General features: G+C 42.4%; 1 protein-coding gene across 1 annotated transcript in view; it reads right to left on the bottom strand.

The window, feature by feature from the left end:
- The window catches only part of Fbl6 (F-box and leucine-rich repeat protein 6), a 110,654-nt gene that overhangs the window by 68,370 nt on the left and 21,002 nt on the right, over positions 1–21,282 (bottom strand). The window contains exon 2 of the mRNA XM_071666840.1: positions 10,944–12,418. Within this exon, the coding sequence (XP_071522941.1) occupies positions 10,944–12,028 (1,085 nt within the window). The 5' untranslated portion in view covers positions 12,029–12,418. The remainder of the gene's footprint in view (positions 1–10,943; positions 12,419–21,282) is intronic.

Raw genomic sequence — 21,282 nt, 5'->3', positions numbered from 1 at the left:
ACCATTTCAAAGTGGCCTTACCTTTTTTTTTCCTCTTTTCATAAAACAAATAACAGCTTAGTCAATCAAAGACCCAACTAAGCAGTTTGGACCCAGCCCAATCTGTTGGGGTAAAAGACCTCCAAATTCTATGCCTGGGTTAAACCAGCTATACATAAATATACTGTGCAAACACATCATAAAACCTCAGTGCCAGTCTAGACTGCTCAAAGTCAAACATGCAGCAATGTCTGGTAACACTTGAAAATTTAGTCATGCTTTTACATGAACAAAGCTGGTATACATTACCAGTACAAAAGCAAAGAGTGTAATAAAGAAAGTATTTGATCGCCACTTCCCGTGTCAGTGAGGTAGCACCAGGAAACTAACAAAGAATGGCCCATCCACTCATATACATATTTCATTTATTTCTTTATTTTGCTTTGTCGCTGTCTCCCACATTAGCAAGGTAGCGCAAGGAAACAGATGAAAGAATGGCCCCAACCCACCCACATACACATGTATATACATACATATCCACACACGCAAATATACATACCTATACATCTCAATGTACACATATATATACACACACAGACATATAGATATATACACATGTACATAATTCATACTGTCTGCCTTTATCTATTCCCATTGCCACCCCGCCACACATGGAAGAACAACCCCCTCCCCCCCTCATGTGTGCGAGGTAGTGCTAGGAAAAGACAACAAAGGCCCCATTCGTTCACACTCAGTCTCTAGCTGTCATGTAATAATGCACTGAAACCACAGCTCCCTTTCCACATCCAGGCCCCACACAACGTTCCATGGTTTATCCCAGACGCTTCACATGCCCTGGTTCAATCCACTGACAGCACGTCGACCCCAGTATACCACATCATTCCAATTCACTCTATTCCTTGCCCGCCTTTCACCCTCCTGCATGTTCAGGCCCCGATCACTTAAAATCTTTTTCACTCCATCATTCCACCTCCAATTTGGTCTCCCACTTCTCCTCATTCCCTCCACCTCTGACACATATATCCTCTTGGTCAATCTTTCCTCACTCATTATATATCCTCTTGGTCAATCTTTCCTCACTCATTCTCTCCATGTGACCAAACCATTTCAAAACACCCTCTTCTGCTCTATCAACCACGCTCTTTTTATTTCCACACATCTCTCTTACCCTTACAATACCTACTCGATCAAACCACCTCACACCACATATTGTCCTCAAACATCTCATTTTCAACACATCCACCCTCCTGCGCACAACTCTATCCATAGCCCACGCCTCACAACCATACAGCATTGTTGGAACCACTATTCCTTCAAACATACCCATTTTTGCTTTCCGAGATAATGTTCTCGACTTCCACACATTCTTCAAGGCTCCCAGGATTTTCGCCCCCTCGCCCACCCTATGATTCACTTCCACTTCCATGGGTCCATCCGCTGCCAGATCCACTCCCAGATATCTAAAACACTTTACTTCCTCCAGTTTTTCTCCATTCAAACTCACCTCCCAATTGACTTGACCCTCAACCCTACTGTACCTAATAACCTTGCTCTTATTCACATTTACTCTTAACTTTCTTCTTTCACACACTTTACCAAACTCAGTCACCAGCTTCTGCAGTTTCTCACATGAATCAGCCACCAGCGCTGTATCATCAGCGAACAACAACTGACTCACTTCCCAAGCTCTCTCATCCCCAACAGACTTCATACTTGCCCCTCTTTCCAAAACTCTTGCATTTACCTCCCTAACAACCCCATCCATAAACAAATTAAACAACCATGGAGACATCACACACCCCTGCCGCAAACCTACATTCACTGAGAACCAATCACTTTCCTCTCTTCGTACACGTACACATGCCTTACATCCTCGATAAAAACTTTTCACTGCTTCTAACAACTTGCCTCCCACACCATATATTCTTAATACCTTCCACAGAGCATCTCTATCAACTCTATCATATGCCTTCTCCAGATCCATAAATGCTACATACAAATCCATTTGTTTTTCTAAGTATTTATCACATACATTCTTCAAAGCAAACACCTGATCCACATATCCTCTACCACTTCTGAAACCATACTGCTCTTCCCCAATCTGATGCTCTGTACATGCCTTCACCCTCTCAATCAATACCCTCCCATATAATTTACCAGGAATACTCAACAAACTTATACCTCTGTAATTTGAGCACTCACTCTTATCCCCTTTGCCTTTGTACAATGGCACTATGCACGCATTCCGCCAATCCTCAGGCACCTCACCATGAGTCATACATACATTAAATAACCTTACCAACCAGTCAACAATACAGTCACCCCCTTTTTTAATAAATTCCACTGCAATACCATTCAAACCTGCTGCCTTGCCGGCTTTCATCTTCCGCAAAGCTTTCACTACCTCTTCTCTTGGAAAGAGGGGCAAGTATGAAGTCTGTTGGGGATGAGAGAGCTTGGGAAGTGAGTCAGTTGTTGTTCGCTGATGATACAGCGCTGGTGGCTGATTCATGTGAGAAACTGCAGAAGCTGGTGACTGAGTTTGGTAAAGTGTGTGGAAGAAGAAAGTTAAGAGTAAATGTGAATAAGAGCAAGGTTATTAGGTACAGTAGGGTTGAGGGTCAAGTCAATTGGGAGGTGAGTTTGAATGGAGAAAAACTGGAGGAAGTGAAGTGTTTTAGATATCTGGGAGTGGATCTGGCAGCGGATGGAACCATGGAAGTGGAAGTGGATCATAGGGTGGGGGAGGGGGCGAAAATTTCTGGGGGCCTTGAAGAATGTGTGGAAGTCGAGAACATTATCTCGGAAAGCAAAAATGGGTATGTTTGAAGGAATAGTGGTTCCAACAATGTTGTATGGTTGCGAGGCGTGGGCTATGGATAGAGTTGTGCGCAGGAGGATGGATGTGCTGGAAATGAGATGTTTGAGGACAATGTGTGGTGTGAAGTGGTTTGATCGAGTGAGTAACGTAAGGGTAAGAGAGATGTGTAGAAATAAAAAGAGCGTGGTTGAGAGAGCAGAAGAGGGTGTTTTGAAGTGGTTTGGGCACATGGAGAGAATGAGTGAGGAAAGATTGACCAAGAGGATATATGTGTCGGAGGTGGAGGGAACGAGGAGAAGAGGGAGACCAAATTGGAGGTGGAAAGATGGAGTGAAAAAGATTTTGTGTGATCGGGGCCTGAACATGCAGGAGGGTGAAAGGAGGGCAAGGAATAGAGTGAATTGGAGCGATGTGGTATACCGAGGTTGACGTGCTGACAGTGGATTGAATCAAGGCATGTGAAGCGTCTGGGGTAAACCATGGAAAGCTGTGTAGGTATGTATATTTGCGTGTGTGGACGTATGTATATACATGTGTATGGGGGGGGTTGGGCCATTTCTTTCGTCTGTTTCCTTGCGCTACCTCGCAAACGCGGGAGACAGCGACAAAGTATAATAAAAAAAAAAAAATAATATTTAATGTATGTATGACTCATGGTGAGGTGCCTAAGGATTGGCGGAATACGTGCATAGTGCCATTGTACAAAGGCAAAGGGGATAAGAGTGAGTGCTCAAATTACAGAGGTATAAGTTTGTTGAGTATTCCTGGTAAATTATATGGGAGGGTATTGATTGAGAGGGTGAAGGCATGTACAGAGCATCAGATTGGGGAAGAGCAGTGTGGTTTCAGAAGTGGTAGAGGATGTGTGGATCAGGTGTTTGCTTTGAAGAATGTATGTGAGAAATACTTAGAAAAGCAAATGGATTTGTATGTAGCATTTATGGATCTGGAGAAGGCATATGACAGAGTTGATAGAGATGCTCTGTGGAAGGTATTAAGAATATATGGTGTGGGAGGAAAGTTGTTAGAAGCAGTGAAAAGTTTTTATCGAGGATGTAAGGCATTTGTACGTGTAGGAAGAGAGGAAAGTGATTGGTTCTCAGTGAATGTAGGTTTGCGGCAGGGGTGTGTGATGTCTCCATGGTTGTTTAATTTGTTTATGGATGGGGTTGTTAGGGAGGTAAATGCAAGAGTTTTGGAAAGAGGGGCAAGTATGAAGTCTGTTGGGGATGAGAGAGCTTGGGAAGTGAGTCAGTTGTTGTTCGCTGATGATACAGCGCTGGTGGCTGATTCATGTGAGAAACTGCAGAAGCTGGTGACTGAGTTTGGTAAAGTGTGTGGAAGAACAAAATTAAGAGTAAATGTGAATAAGAGCAAGGTTATTAGGTACAGTAGGGTTGAGGGTCAAGTCAATTGGGAGGTGAGTTTGAATGGAGAAAAACTGGAGGAAGTGAAGTGTTTTAGATATCTGGGAGTGGATCTGGCAGCAGATGGAACCATGGAAGTGGAAGTGGATCATAGGGTGGGGGAGGGGGCGAAAATTCTGGGGGCCTTGAAGAATGTGTGGAAGTCGAGAACATTATCTCGGAAAGCAAAAATGGGTATGTTTGAAGGAATAGTGGTTCCAACAATGTTGTATGGTTTCGAGGCGTGGGCTATGGATAGAGTTGTGCGCAGGAGGATGGATGTGCTGGAAATGAGATGTTTGAGGACAATGTGTGGTGTGAGGTGGTTTGATCGAGTGAGTAACGTAAGGGTAAGAGAGATGTGTGGAAATAAAAAGAGCGTGGTTGAGAGAGCAGAAGAGGGTGTTTTGAAGTGGTTTGGGCACATGGAGAGAATGAGTGAGGAAAGCTTGACCAAGAGGATATATGTGTCGGAGGTGGAGGGAACGAGGAGAAGAGGGAGACCAAATTGGAGGTGGAAAGATGGAGTGAAAAAGATTTTGTGTGATCGGGGCCTGAACATGCAGGAGGGTGAAAGGAGGGCAAGGAATAGAGTGAATTGGAGCGATGTGGTATACCGGGGTTGACGTGCTGTCAGTGGATTGAATCAAGGCATATGAAGCGTCTGGGGTAAACCATGGAAAGCTGTGTAGGTATGTATATTTGCGTGTGTGGACGTATGTATATACTTGTGTATGGGGGGGGGTTGGGCCATTTCTTTCGTCTGTTTCCTTGCGCTACCTCGCAAACGCGGGAGACAGCGACAAAGTATAATAAAAAAATATAAAATATATAAATACATAAGTATACGTATGTAAGTAGGAGAGATGGCCAGACAGCGATATTGGATTACGTGTTAATTGACAGGCGCGCGAAAGAGAGACTTTTGGATGTTAATGTGCTGAAAGGTGCAACTGGAGCGATGTCTGATCATTATCTTGTGGAGGCTGTGAATATTTGTATGGGTTTTCAGAAAAGAAGAGTGAATGTTGGGGTGAAGAGGGTGGTGAGAGTAAGTGAGCCTGGGAAGGAGACTTGTGTGAGGAAGCACCAGGAGAGACTGAGTACAGAATGGAAAAAGGTGAGAACACTGGCGGTAAGGGGAGTGGGGGAGGAATGGGATGTATTTAGGGAATCAGTGATGGATTGCGCAAAAGATGCTTGTGGCACGAGAAGAGTGGGAGGTGGGTTGATTAGAAAGGGTAGCGAGTGGTGGGATGAAGAAGTAAGATTATTAGTGAAAGAGAAGAGATAGGCATTTGGACGATTTTTGCAGGGAAAAAATGCAATTGAGTGGGAGATGTATAAAAGAAAGAGACAAGAGGTCATGAGAAAGGTGCAAGAGGTGAAAAAGAGGGCAAATGAGAGTTGGGGTGAGAGTATCATTAAATTTTAGGGAGAATAAAAAGATGTTCTGGAAGGAGGTAAATAAAGTGCGTAAGACAAGGGAGCAAATGGGAACTTCAGTGAAGGGCGCCAATGGGGAGGTGATAACAAGTAGTGGTGATGTGAGAAGGAGATGGAGTGAGTATTTTGAAGGTTTGCTGAATGTGTTTGATGATAGAGTGGCAGATATAGGGTGTTTTGGTCGAGGTGGTGTGCAAAGTGAGAGGGTTAGGGAAAATGATTTGGTAAACAGAGAAGAGGTAGTAAAAGCTTTGAAAGCCAGCAAGGCAGCAGGTTTGGATGGTATTGCAGTGGAATTTATTAAACAAGGGGGTGACTGTATTATTGACTGGTTGTTAAGGTTATTTAATGTATGTATGACTCATGGAGAGGTGCCTGAGGATTGGCGGAATGCGTGCATAGTGCCATTGTACAAAGGCAAAGGGGATAAGAATGAGTGCTCAAATTACAGAGGTATAAGTTTGTTGAGTATTCCTGGTAAATTATATGGGAGGGTATTGATTGAGAGGGTGAAGGCATGTACAGAGCATCAGATTGGGGAAGAGCAGTGTGGTTTCAGAAGTGGTAGAGGATGTGTGGATCAGGTGTTTGCTTTGAAGAATGTATGTGAGAAATACTTAGAAAAGCAAATGGATTTGTATGTAGCATTTATGGATCTGGAGAAGGCATATGATAGAGTTGATAGAGATGCTCTGTGGAAGGTATTAAGAATATATGGTGTGGGAGGCAAGTTGTTAGAAGCAGTGAAAAGTTTTTATCGAGGATGTAAGGCATGTGTACGTGTACGAAGAGAGGAAAGTGATTGGTTCTCAGTGAATGTAGGTTTGCGGCAGGGGTGTGTGATGTCTCCATGGCTGTTTAATTTGTTTATGGATGGGGTTGTTAGGGAGGTGAATGCAAGAGTTTTGGAAAGAGGGGCAAGTATGAAGTCTGTTGGGGATGAGAGAGCTTGAGAAGTGAGTCAGTTGTTGTTCGCTGATGATACAGCGCTGGTGGCTGATTCATGTGAGAAACTGCAGAAGATGGTGACTGAGTTTGGTAAAGTGTGTGAAAGAAGAAAGTTAAGAGTAAATGTGAATAAGAGCAAGGTTATTAGGTACAGTAGGGTTGAGGGTCAAGTCAATTGGGAGGTAAGTTTGAATGGAGAAAAACTGGAGGAAGTAAAGTGTTTTAGATATCTGGAAATTAAACAAACATGGGAACATCACACACCCCTGCTGCAGACTGACCTTCACCGGGAACCAATCACTTTCCTCTCTACCTACTCGTACACATGCCTTACATCCATGGTAAAAACTTTTCACTGCTTCTAGCAGTTTACCCAGAGACCATATACTCTTAAAACCTTCCAACATCTCATTTTCAACATATCCACCCTCCTGTGCACAACCCTATAGCCCATGCCTCGCAACCATATAACATTGTTGGAACCACCATTCCTTCAAACATATCCATTTTTGCTCTCCAAGATAATGTTCTGTTCTTCCACACATTCTTCAACGCTCCCACAACCTTTGCTCCCTCCCCCACCCTGTAACTCACTTCCGCTTCCATGGTTCCATCCGCTGCCAATTCCACTCCCAGATATCTAAAACACTTCACTTCCTCCAGTTTTTCTCCATTCAAATTTATCTCCCAATAGACCTGTCTCACAACCCTACTGAACATAATAACCTTGCTCTTATTCACATTTACTCTCAGCTTTCTTCTTTCACACACTTTACCAAACTCAGTCACCAGCTTCTGCAGTTTCTCACCCGAATCAGCCACCACACTGTATCAGTGAACAGTTGACACACTTCCCAAGCCCTCTCATCCACAACAGACTGCATACTTGCCCCTCTCTCCATAACTCTTGCATTCATCTCCCTAACAACCCTATCCATAAACAAATTAAACAACCATGGAGACATCAAGCGCCCCTGACGCAAACCAATATCCACTGGGAACCGATCACTTTCCTCTCTTCCTACTCATACAAATACCTTACATCCCCGATAAAAACATTTCACTTCTAGCAACTTACCTCCCACACCATATACTCTTAATACCTTCCACAGAGCATCTCTATCAACTTCATCATATGCCTTCTCCAGATCCACAAATGCAACATACAAATCCATCTGTTTTTCTAAGTATTTCTCATATACATTCTTTAAAGCAAACATCTGATCCACTCATCCTCTAACACTTCTGAAACCACACTGCTCTTCCCCAACCTCATGCTCTGTACATGCCTTCACCCTCTCAATCAATACCCTCCCATATAATTTCCCAGGAATACTCAACAAACTTATACCTCTGTAACTTGAACACTCACCTTTCCCTTTGCCTTTGTACAATGGCACTATGCATGCATTCCGCCAATGCTCAGGCACTTCACCATGAACCATATATACATGGAATATCCTTACCAACCAGTCAACAACAACAGTCACCCTCTTTTTTTTTATAAATTCTACTGCAATACCATCCAAATCCGCCACCTTGCCAGCTTTCATCTTCCACAAAGCTTTCACTACTTCTCTGTTTACCAAACCATTCTCCCTGATCCTTTCACTTCACACACCACCTCGATCAAAACACCCTATATCTGCCACTCCATAATCAAACACATTCAACAAACCTTCAAAATACTCACTCCATCTCCTTCTCCCTTCACCACTACTTGTTATTACTTCCCCATTAGCCCCCTTCACTGATGTGTTCCCATTTGTTCTCTTGTCTTATGCACTTTATTTGCCTCCTTCCAAAACATCTTTTTATTCTCCCTAAAATCTAATGATATTCTCTCAACCCCCTCCTGCCTCTTTCTTTTATATTCTCCCAGTCACTTGTACTATTTCCCTGCAAAAATCATACAAATGCCTCTCTCTTCTCTTTCACTACCAATCTTACTTCTTCATCCCACCACTCACTACACTTTCTAATCTGCCCACCTTCCACCTTTCTCATGCCACAGGCATCTCTTGCACAAGCTATCACTGCTTCCCTTAATACATCCCATTCCTCCCCCACTCCTCTTAAGTCATTTGCTCGACCCTTTTTCCATTCTGCACTCAATCTCTCCTGGTACTTCCCCACACAAGCCTCCTTTCCAAGCTCACTTACTCTTACCACTCTCTTCACCCGAATATTCTCTCTTCTTCTGAAAACCTCTATAAATTTTTACCTTCGCCTCCACAAGATAATGATCAGGCATCTCTCCAGTTGTCCCTCTCAGCACATTAACATCCAAAAGTCTCTCTTTCACATGCCTATCAATTAACACATAATCCAATAATGCACTCTGGCCATCTCTCCTACTTACACATGTATACTTATGTATATATCTCTTTTTAAACCAGTTATTCCCAATTTCCAGTCATTTTTCAGCACACAAATCTACAAGCTCTTCACCATTTCCATTTACAACACTGAACACCCCACATACATCAATTATACCCTCAACTGCCATATTACTCACTTTTGCATTCAAATCACCCATCATTATAACCTGCTCTTGTGCATCAAAGCTGCTAACACACTCACTCAGCTGCTCCCAAAACACTTGCCTCTCATGATCTTTCTTCTCATGACCAGGTGCATAGGCACCAATAATTACCCATCTCTCTCCATCCACTTTCAGTTTTACCCATATCAATCTAGAGTTTACTTTCTTACACTCAATCACATACTCCCACAACTCCTGTTCCAGGAATAGTGCTACTCCTTCCTTTGCTCTTGTCCTCTCACCAACCCCTGGCTATACTCCCAAGACATTCCCAAACCACTCTTCCCCTTTACCCTTGAGCTTCGTTTCACTCAGAGCCAAAACATCCAGGTTCCTTTCCTCGAACAAACTACCTATCTCCCCTTTTTTCTCATCTTGGTTACATCCACACACATTTAGACACCCCAATCTGAGCCTTCAAAGAGGATAAGCACTCCCCGCATGACTCCTTCTTCTGTTTCCCCTTTTAGAAAGTTAAACTACAAGGAGGGGAGGGTTTCTAGCAACCTGACTCCTGTCCCCTGTAGTCACCTTCTAAGACACATGGGGAATGCGTGGGAAGTATTCTTTCTCCCCTATCCCCAGGGATAATTTAGGAAAAGATAACCTTGGTAAGAACTTGAGGAAGAGTTTGGACTGGTGATCCATACCTGATTGGGTCAACTTATATATTTTCCTTAATCTACGATGGATCACCATGTAATGAAAACATTAAAAACAACAAAAGGCATTAAGAGAAAATATGGTCATTTTGACAGGTTTACAATTTGGGTTTAATACCCTGTCTCATGACTACTGCACAGCTGTTTATCATAAGACCTTAACAATACCAGGTATTGGCTTTAACACACGAAACTACAAGTAGAGTAAATTATCCAAATTCTAACTCACAAAAGCTTAATCACTAGTTTGATGACTAGCTATACCTCTGCTGGAGACAACAACAACAGTTCAGTCAAATCATCTCTTTCTACTTCAGCATAAGGTCATGTATTTGGATAATCAACTGTTGTTCCACTTTATGACATAACATCATACTGAAGAAATATTAAATGCCATCTTACATCAATGGGGACTTACACTGCCTAGTATTCTGCTACACATTAAAAGTATGAAAACAAAAATCCAATGGGCTTATCATTTGAAAAAATTTGTATTGCACATTTGTCTTTATCAGATTTTCCAATTATTCAACACCTGAGTTAATACTAACTCCAAAAAGATCAGTTTTCCCTATTATGGTATGAAAATTTATTTAAATGTGTGCCCAAAAATCTTATGCCGAGGTGATAACATAATCTCCAAACAATTTTGGAGTAGCAGGACTTAATAATGTATTCAAACTCTGGAACTATTATTATAAAACAACAAAGCTTTACAAGAGATTAATTTACTTTCATGTCAACTGTGTAATGGACTAAATTTGGGAACTGTAAATAAATTCATTAGCATTGTCACTATGAGCTTTTTCCCTTTCTTCCTCTTGACTGGAAACAACTGCACATCTGTATGGTATTTTTCCATATAATTTGCTTCAACTTTAGTTTCAATCTAAACACAAAGTAAATACAAAGTCAAGAGAGAGAATGAGCAATGTTATACATATGAAAAGATGGATAAAGAAAAACAAAAGGTTTAAGTGAAATAAGGTACATAAGGGAATAAAAAATATGCCTAATATTCGTAAAAAGACTGAGCCACTGGGACGGTTTTATGAGGCACAATATCAAAAAATCAACATCATTCTAAAATATAATCATTATGATGTCATACTCACCTCAGAAGAAGAGGAATTGTTCCCACAGTACTAGTAGCCAAGTCTAGAATCTGAAGTAAAATATGTGGTGGCAGTTTCCATCCCCATGGTGACTGTGGTTCACCATGCACTTCACTTAACACTGGACCCCAATCAACAAATTCTGCTGCTTTTCTTCGCTTTCTTCCCTCCCCTGATGAAGGTCTGAAATTATCACTATCACTGCCCTGATAACTTTTTCTTTTCCCAGACCTCTTTTCACTTCGACTAGAATTACAATTAAGAGTTCGGTTAGCTATAGGGACATCTGCAACAGCACGTGAAGTATTGTCTTTCACTGGAGGGAGGGTCATTTTAATCTTCATCCTTATGCCAGTCACTTCTGAGTCTTGAGATATTTCACTCTGATAATGCATCTTCCCAGACTGTTTACGTTTACGAGGTTTGCGCTGGGCATTTGGGTCCTTACTTCTTTTTGTCTTCACTTTTATCTCACCACTGTATCTATTCTTCACATTTCCATCAAGCATAAATTCACTTTCATTTTCTGGTTGTGGATCATTTGCATGTCTTCTGTGGTCCTCACAAAGGATGCACGAACAATCATCCCGACGCTCACTTTCTCCACTCCCACTAGGATGGGAGTGCCTGTTTGTTGCACTGACACTAATGTCCATTTTCTCCATGTACATTCCATCTTTCATACCATCCATATATACCCCTGGACTACGTGGGGGTTGTTGGTCCGGTGTGATGGGCTGATCAGATGGAACGGACTGATCAGGGGTGATTGGCTGATCAGGAGTTATGGGCTGGTCTGGTGTCATTGGAGTAACAGGCTGATGGTCAGATGAGGGGGTGATGGGCTTCATCCCAACATCTTCTTGAGTATTATACTGGTATGGAGTTGATCCCGCTGATGGAATGGATGATGGTGTGGACCCAGCAGATGGGATGGAAGAAGGTGTTGATCCTGCAGATGCTGTTGTTAATACACTTGGAGGTGAGCTCATATTGTCATCAGGTCCTGACATGGGACTGAAGCCTTTAGGGTCCATGTCCATCGCTGCCATTCTAGAGTCTAATCCAAGGCTCTCTGTAGGCATTTTAGTTTGTGTTTCAGAAGATTAGTAACCCAAAAAATACTATGGCAAGTGCCACTCCTTTCACCAAGGTATGCTTTCACTCAGGAGCTTAGCTTGCCTCAAGTATGAAATATTCCATGTAATATCAGCTAGCCCAGAAAATACAAGTTAGCTCCTTATACCCCTAAAGGAGTGGAACTAAAAACCTGTATCTGAAACCCAGTGGTACAAGACCAGAATAGCAGAAGTCTACACCAGACCATATCTCCTGTATTCTGGTAACAGTGGGAGCAGGTGAGGCATAGTGGAGTCAGATGGAAGACACCAGCAGGAGCAAACTTCCACGAGACTGATGTGCCTTCTTTGTCACTTTATGTTGCTGCTGTGATGGAGCATCCTCAATAAAATATTCTGAAAAGAATAAGAATGGTAAGCTATCTAATGAACACAGCCATTATGACAACTAAATGTTAGGTATGCATTCAACCTTAGTAAGTATTGAATCTTGTGACAAATAAAAACTGTTGCAATGTATTCGAAATGTAGATTAATGATACGATTTATCAATAATACATACAACAGCAGTTAGGTACTACCTCATATGAAAACTTCTCTCAAAACTTCAACAGACATACAGTAAACATAAGAAAATCTATATATGTAAAGAGAACTAAAATGAATCTCCTTAGGTAAATGTACAATCCAATTAAAAACAAAGGTAGCATATGATGGAACAGAGACTAGAGTCAAGTGAAAATTTTCCTCTGAGGCCCAGTTGGGTGTTTCTTATGTTACTTTGTTAATGCAGGAAATAACAAACAAGCATGAAAGAAAAGTCATGGAGAATGAGTGAAAGGAGAAAGCTGAGAGTTAACATAAACAAAAGTAAAGTTCTTGAAGCTTAGCAGTGGAGAAAGACAGCTTGGTTGAAGTGTATGAAAGGAAAGAGCCTGGAGAAAGTGGTACTTAGGGCATCAGAGATATAGATAGATAGATGGCAGCAGATGGAGCCATGGGAGTAGAAGTAAACCACAGAGTGGATGGGAAGATAAGGTACTGGTTGCACAGAGAAGTATGTGGAAAGTGAGGTCACTGCTTGTAAGGGTAAAGATGGACATGTTTGATGTTGCAGAAGTCCCAACAATGTATGAATGTGAGGCATGGGTCCTTTTTTAAAAAATAAAAGTCTTGAAAATTAAATGTTTGAGGACAATACATTGTGTGAGGTTAGATGATAAAGTAAGAAATGATAGGGTAAGAGAGAGGTGTGGTAATAAAAGGGGTATGTGTGAGAGACCTGATGGTGTTGAAATGCTTTGAAAATATAGGGATGATGAATGACAAAAGGCAGACTAAAAAGGTATAAATGCCTGAAGCAGAAAAAACAAGAAAGGGGATACCAAGGAGGAGGTGGAAGGAACCAATAAAGGATGCTTTGAGAGTCAAAGTCTGAATATGCATGAGGGTATGAGGCAATCTGGCACAGGCTGAACCAAAGAATATGAAATAATCAGGGGAAACTATTGAAAAGTCTATAGAGCTTAGATGTGGATAGGGGGCTGTAATATAAAGGGATTATGCATGATAGCTTAAGAGTGGATCTGAGCAAATGAGGCTATTCTTCATCTGTTCCTAACCCTGCAACGGACAAGGAAAATAAGAGTGAATACAGGTATATACATATATCCATAAGTATATATCCCATAATACTGTCAGGGAATGTCTTATCAGAAAGTATGTAACTGCTCAGAAGGGTTGTGTGTACAATATCCCCTGTATACAGCATTTTCAGTTTAACATTGGTCAAAGTGGTAAGGCTCTTAGTGTTAGGGTCAAACTAACATAAAAATAGTGTTAGGCATGATCAAGAATCTAATGTAATATTTGCCCAACCTTTGGGTTTTTGGTCATCAAAGTGATTGAAGCAATGTAAAGGTAACGGATAGAAATACTGAGTCATCCCTTATCAAACATGAAAAAAATATCCATCTGAATCAAAATGGTTTCTTACATCTGTTTCCTTGCGCTACCTCGCAAACGCGGGAGACAGCGACAAAGCACAATAAATAAATATAAATATATATATATATATATATATATATATATATATATATATATATTATTAATATTATTATTTTCCTTTGTCGCTGTCTCCTGCGCCTGGGAGGTAGCGCAAGGAAACAGATGAAAGAAATGGCCCAATCCACCCCCACACACATGCACATCCACACCCACACATCCCAACGTACACACATATATACACCCACAGACATACACACATGCACACAATTCACACTGTCTGCCCCTACTCACCCCCATCGCCACTCCGCCACACACGGAATAACATCCCCCTCCCCCTCATGTGCGCGAGGCAGCGCCAGGAAAAGACAACAAAGGCCCTATTCGCTCACACTTAGTCTCCAGCTGTCATGCAATAATCGATGTGGTATACCGGGGTTGACGTGCTGTCAGTGGATTGAATCAGGGCATGTGAAGCGTCTGGGGTAAACCATGGAAAGCTGTGTAGGTATGTATATTTGCGTGTGTGGACGTATGTATATACATGTGTATGGGGGTGGGTTGGGCCATTTCTTTCGACTGTTTCCTTGCGCTACCTCGCAAACGCGGGAGACAGCGACAAAGCAAATATATATATATATATATATATATATATATATATATATATATATATATATATATATATATATATATATATATATATAGGCATGTGTACGTGTAGGAAGAGAGGAAAGTGATTGGTTCTCAGTGAATGTAGGTTTGCGGCAGGGGTGTGTGATGTCTCCATGGTTGTTTAATTTGTTTATGGATGGGGTTGTTAGGGAGGTGAATGCAAGAGTTTTGGAAAGAGGGGCAAAAATGAAGTCTGTTGTGGATGAGAGAGCTTGGGAAGTGAGTCAGTTGTTGTTCGCTGATGATACAGCACTGGTGGCTGATTCATGTGAGAAACTGCAGAAGCTGGTGACTGAGTTTGGTAAAGTGTGTGAAAGAAGAAAGTTGAGTAAATGTGAATAAGAGCAAGGTTATTAGGTACAGTAGGGTTGAGGGTCAAGTCAATTGGGAGGTAAGTTTGAATGGAGAAAAACTGGAGGAAGTAAAGTGTTTTAGATATCTGGGAGTGGATCTGGCAGCGGATGGAACCATGGAAGCGGAAGTGAATCATAGGGTGGGGGAGGGGGCAAAAATCCTGGGAGCCTTGAAGAATGTGTGGAAGTCGAGAACATTATCTCGGAAAGCAAAAATGGGTATGTTTGAAGGAATAGTGGTTCCAACAATGTTGTATGGTTGCGAGGCGTGGGCTATGGATAGAGTTGTGCGCAGGAGGGTGGATGTGCTGGAAATGAGATGTTTGAGGACAATGTGTGGTGTGAGGTGGTTTGATCGAGTAAGTAATGTGAGGGTGAGAGATGTGTGGAAATAAAAAGAGCGTGGTTGAGAGAGCAGAAGAGGGTGTTTTGAAATGGTTTGGGCACATGGAGAGAATGAGTGAGGAAAGATTGACCAAGAGGATATATGTGTCGGAGGTGGAGGGAACGAGGAGAAGTGAGAGACCTAATTGGAGGTGGAAAGATGGAGTGAAAAAGATTCTGAGTGATCGGGGCTTGAACATGCAGGAGGGTGAAAGGCGGGCAAGGAATAGAGTGAATTGGATTGATGTGGTATACCGGGGTTGACGTGCTGTCAGTGGATTGAATCAGGGCATGTGAAGCATCTTGGGTAAACCATGGAAAGTGTGTGGAGCCTGGATGTGGAAAGGGAGCTGTGGTTTTGGGCATTATTGCATGACAGCTAGAGACTGAGTGTGAACAAATGAGGCCTTTGTTGTCTTTTCCTAGCGCTACCCCGCACACATGAGGGGGGAGGGGGATGGTATTCCATATGTGGCGAGGTGGAGACGGGAATGAATAAAGGCGGACAGTGTGAACTGTGTGCATGGGTATATATGTATGTGTCTGTGTGTGTATATACATGTGTACATTGAGATGTATAGGTATGTATATTTGCGTGTGTGGACGTGTGTGTATATACATGTGTATGGGGGTGGGTTGGGCCATTTCTTTCGTCTGCTTCCTTGCGCTACCTCGCAAACGTGGGAGACAGCGACAAAGCAAAATAAATAAATAAATAAATAAATAAATAAATATATTTTTTTTTTTTTCCCAAAAGAAGGAACAGAGAAGGGGGCCAGGTGAGGATATTCCCTCAAAGGCCCAGTCCTCTGTTCTTAACGCTACCTCGCTATCGCGGGAAATGGCGAATAGTATGAAAGAAAAGAAAGATATATATATATATATATATATATATATATATATATATATATATATATATATATATATATATACACACACTTTCCTCTCTTCCTACACGTACACATGCCTTACATCCTCGATAAAAACTTTTCACTGCTTCTAACAACTTTCCTCCCACACCATATATTCTTAATACCTTCCACAGAGCATCTCTATCAACTCTATCATATGCCTTCTCCAGATCCATAAATGCTACATACAAATCCATTTGCTTTTCTAAGTATTTATCACATACATTCTTCAAAGCAAACACCTGATCCACACATCCTCTACCACTTCTGAAACCACACTGCTCTTCCCCAATCTGATGCTCTGTACATGCCTTCACCCTCTCAATCAATACCCTCCCATATAATTTACCAGGAATACTCAACAAACTTATACCTCTGTAATTTGAGCACTCACTCTTATCCCCTTTTCCTTTGTACAATGGCACTATGCACGCATTCCGCCAATCCTCAGGCACCTCACCATGAGTCATACATACATTAAATAACCTTACCAACCAGTCAACAATACAGTCACCCCCTTTTTTAATAAATTCCACTGCAATACCATCCAAACCTGCTGCCTTGCCGGCTTTCATTTTCCGCAAAGCTTTTACTACCTCTTCTCTGTTTACCAAATCATTTTCCCTAACCCTCTCACTTTGCACACCACCTCGACCCAAACACCCTATATCTGCCACTCTGTCATCAGACACATTCAACAAACCTTCAAAATACTCATTCCATCTCCTTCTCACATCACCACTACTTGTTATCACCTCCCCATTTACGCCCTTCACTGAAGTTCCCATTTGCTCCCTTGTCTTACGCACCCTATTTACCTCCTTCCAGAACAGTGAATGTAGGTTTGCGGCAGGGGTGTGTGATGTCTCCATGGTTGTTTAATTTGTTTATGGATGGGGTTGTTAGGGAGGTAAATGCAAGAGTCTTGGAAAGAGGGGCAAGTATGAAGTCTGTTGGGGATGAGAGAGCTTGGGAAGTGAGTCAGTTGTTGTTCGCTGATGATACAGCGCTGGTGGCGGATTCATGTGAGAAACTGCAGAAGCTGGTGACGGAGTTTGGTAAAGTGTGTGGAAGAAGAAAGTTAAGAGTAAATGTGAATAAGAGTAAGGTTATTAGGTACAGTAGGGTTGAGGGTCAAGTCAATTGGGAGGTGAGTTTGAATGGAGAAAAACTGGAGGAAGTGAAGTGTTTTAGATATCTGGGAGTGGATCTGGCAGCGGATGGAACCATGGAAGCGGAAGTGGATCATAGGGTGGGGGAGGGGGCGAAAATTTTGGGAGCCTTGAAAAATGTTTGGAAGTCGAGAACATTATCCCGGAAAGCAAAAATGGGTATGTTTGAAGGAATAGTGGTTCCAACAATGTTGTATGGTTGCGAGGCGTGGGCTATGGATAGAGTTGTTCGCAGGAGGATGGATGTGCTGGAAATGAGATGTTTGAGGACAATGTGTGGTGTGAGGTGGTTTGATCGAGTAAGTAACGTAAGGGTAAGAGAGATGTGTGGAAATAAAAAGAGCGTGGTTGAGAGAGCAGAAGAGGGTGTTTTGAAATGGTTTGGGCACATGGAGAGAATGAGTGAGGAAAGATTGACCAAGAGGATATATGTGTCGGAGGTGGAGGGAACGAGGAGAAGAGGGAGACCAAATTGGAGGTGGAAAGATGGAGTGAAAAGGATTTTGTGTGATGTATATACATACGTCCACACACGCAAATATACATACCTACACAGCTTTCCATGGTTTACTTCAGACGCTTCACATGCCCTGCTTCAATCCACTGACAGCACGTCAACCCCGGTATACCACATCGCTCCAATTCACTCTATTCCTTGCCCTCCTTTCACCCTCCTGCATGTTCAGGCCCCGATCACACAAAATCTTTTTCACTCCATCTTTCCACCTCCAATTTGGTCTCCCTCTTCTCCTTGTTCCCTCCACCTCTGACACATATATCCTCTTGGTCAATCTTTCCTCACTCATCCTCTCCATGTGCCCAAACCACTTCAAAACACCCTCTTCTGCTCTCTCAACCACGCTCTTTTTATTTCCACACATCTCTCTTACCCTTACGTTACTCACTCGATCAAACCACCTCACACCACACATTGTCCTCAAACATCTCATTTCCAGCACATCCATCCTCCTGCGCACAACTCTATCCATAGCCCACACCTCGCAACCATACAACGTTGTTGGAACCACTATTCCTTCAAACATACCCATTTTTGCTTTCCGAGATAATGTTCTCGACTTCCACACATTCTTCAAGGCCCCCAGGATTTTCGCCCCTTCCCCCACCCTATGATCCACTTCCGCTTCCATGGTTCCATCCGCTGCCAGATCCACTCCCAGATATCTAAAACACTTCACTTCCTCCAGTTTTTCTCCATTCAAACTCACCTCCCAATTGACTTGACCCTCAACCCTACTGTACCTAATAACCTTGCTCTTATTCACATTTACCCTTAACTTTCTTCTTCCACACACTTTACCAAACTCAGTCACCAGCTTCTGCAGTTTCTCACATGAATCAGCCACCAAACTCAACAAACTTATACCTCTGTAATTTGAGCACTCACTCTTATCCCTTTTGCCTTTGTACAATGGCACTATGCACGCATTCCGCCAATCCTCAGGCACCTCACCATGAGTCATACATACATTATTAAATAACCTTACCAACCAGTCAACAATACAGTCACCCCCTTTTTTAATAAATTCCACTGCAATACCATCCAAACCTGCTGCCTTGCCGGCTTTCATCTTCCGCAAAGCTTTTACTACCTCTTCTCTGTTTACCAAATCATTTTCCCTAACCCTCTCACTTTGCACACCACCTCGACCAAAACACCCTATATCTGCCACTCTATCATCAAACACATTCAACAAACCTTCAAAATACTCACTCCATCTCCTTCTCACATCACCACTACTTGTTATCACCTCCCCATTTGCGCCCTTCACTGAAGTTCCCATTTGCTCCCTTGTCTTATGCACTTTATTTACCTCCTTCCAGAACATCTTTTTATTCTCCCTAAAATTTAATGATACTCTCTCACCCCAACTCTCATTTGCCCTCTTTTTCACCTCTTGCACCTTTCTCTTGACCTCCTGTCTCTTTCTTTTATACATCTCCCACTCAATTTCATTTTTTCCCTGCAAAAATCGTCCAAATGCCTCTCTCTTCTCTTTCACTATTACTCTTACTTCTTCATCCCACCACTCACTACCCTTTCTAATCAACCCACCTCCCACTCTTCTCATGCCACAAGCATCTTTTGCGCAATCCATCACTGATTCCCTAAATACATCCCATTCCTCCCCCACTCCCCTTACTTCCATTGTTCTCACCTTTTTCCATTCTGTACTCAGTCTCTCCTGGTACTTCCTCACACAAGTCTCCTTCCCAAGCTCACTTACTCTCACCACCCTCTTCACCCCAACATTCACTCTTCTTTTCTGAAAACCCATACAAATCTTCACCTTAGCCTCCACAAGATAATGATCAGATATCCCTCCAGTTGCACCTCTCAGCACATTAACATCCAAAAGTCTCTCTTTCGCGCACCTGTCAATTAACACGTAATCCAATAACGCTCTCTGGCCATCTCTCCTACTTACATAAGTATACTTATGGATATCTCGCTTTTTAAACCAGGTATTCCCAATCATCAGTCCTTTTTCAGCACATAAATCTACAAGCTCTTCACCATTTCCATTTACAACACTGAACACCCCATGTATACCAATTATTCCCTCAACTGCCACATTACTCACCTTTGCATTCAAATCACCCATCACTATAACCCGGTCTCGTGCATCAAAACCACTAACACACTCATTCAGCTGCTCCCAAAACACTTGCCTCTCATGATCTTTCTTCTCATGCCCAGGTGCATATGCACCAATAATCACCCATCTCTCTCCATCAACTTTCAGTTTTACCCATATTAATCGAGAATTTACTTTCTTACATTCTATCACATACTCCCACAACTCCTGTTTCAAGAGTATTGCTACTCCTTCCCTTGCTCTTGTCTTCTCACTAACCCCTGACTTTACTCCCAAGACATTCCCAAACCACTCTTCCCCTTTACCCTTGAGCTTCGTTTCACTCAGAGCCAAAACATCCAGGTTCATTTCCTCAAACATACTACCTATCTCTCCTTTTTTCACATCTTGGTTACATCCACACACATTTAGGCACCCCAATCTGAACCTTCGAGGAGGATGAGCACTCCCCGCGAGACTCCTTCTTCTGTTTCCCATTTTAGAAAGTTAAAAAAAATACAAGGAGGGGAGGATTTCTGGCCCCCCGCTCATGTCCCCTCTAGTCGCTTTCTACGACACGCGAGGAATGCGTGGGAAGTATTCTTTCTCCCCTATCCCCAGGGATAATATATATATATATATTATTCATTTTTATTATTTTGCTTTGTCGCTGTCTCCCGCGTTAGCGAGGTAGCGCAAGGAAACAGACAAAAGAATGGCCCAACCCGCCCACAGACACATGTATATACACAAACGTCCATACATGCAAATATACATACCTATACATCTCAATGTACACATATATATACACAGACAGACATATACATATATACACATGTACATAATTCATACTGTCTGCCTTTATTTGTTCCCATCGCCACCTCGCCACACATGGAATAACATCCCCCTCCCCCCTCATGTGTGCAAGGTAGCACTAGGAAAAGACACCAAAGGCCCCATTCGTTCACACTCAGTCTCTAACTGTCATGTAATAATGCACCGAAACCACAGCTCCCTTTCCACATCCAGGCCCCACACAACTTTCCATGATTTACCCCAGACAATGTGTGGTGTGAGGTGGTTTGATCGAGTAAGTAACGTAAGCGTAAGAGAGATGTGTGGAAATAAAAAGAGCGTGGTTGAGAGAGCAGAAGAGGGTGTTTTGAA

The sequence above is a fragment of the Panulirus ornatus genome, chromosome 11 (assembly GCF_036320965.1).
Source record: "Panulirus ornatus isolate Po-2019 chromosome 11, ASM3632096v1, whole genome shotgun sequence".
NCBI classification, from domain to species: Eukaryota; Metazoa; Arthropoda; class Malacostraca; order Decapoda; family Palinuridae; genus Panulirus; species Panulirus ornatus.
This window is presented reverse-complemented; position numbering and strand designations above follow the sequence as displayed.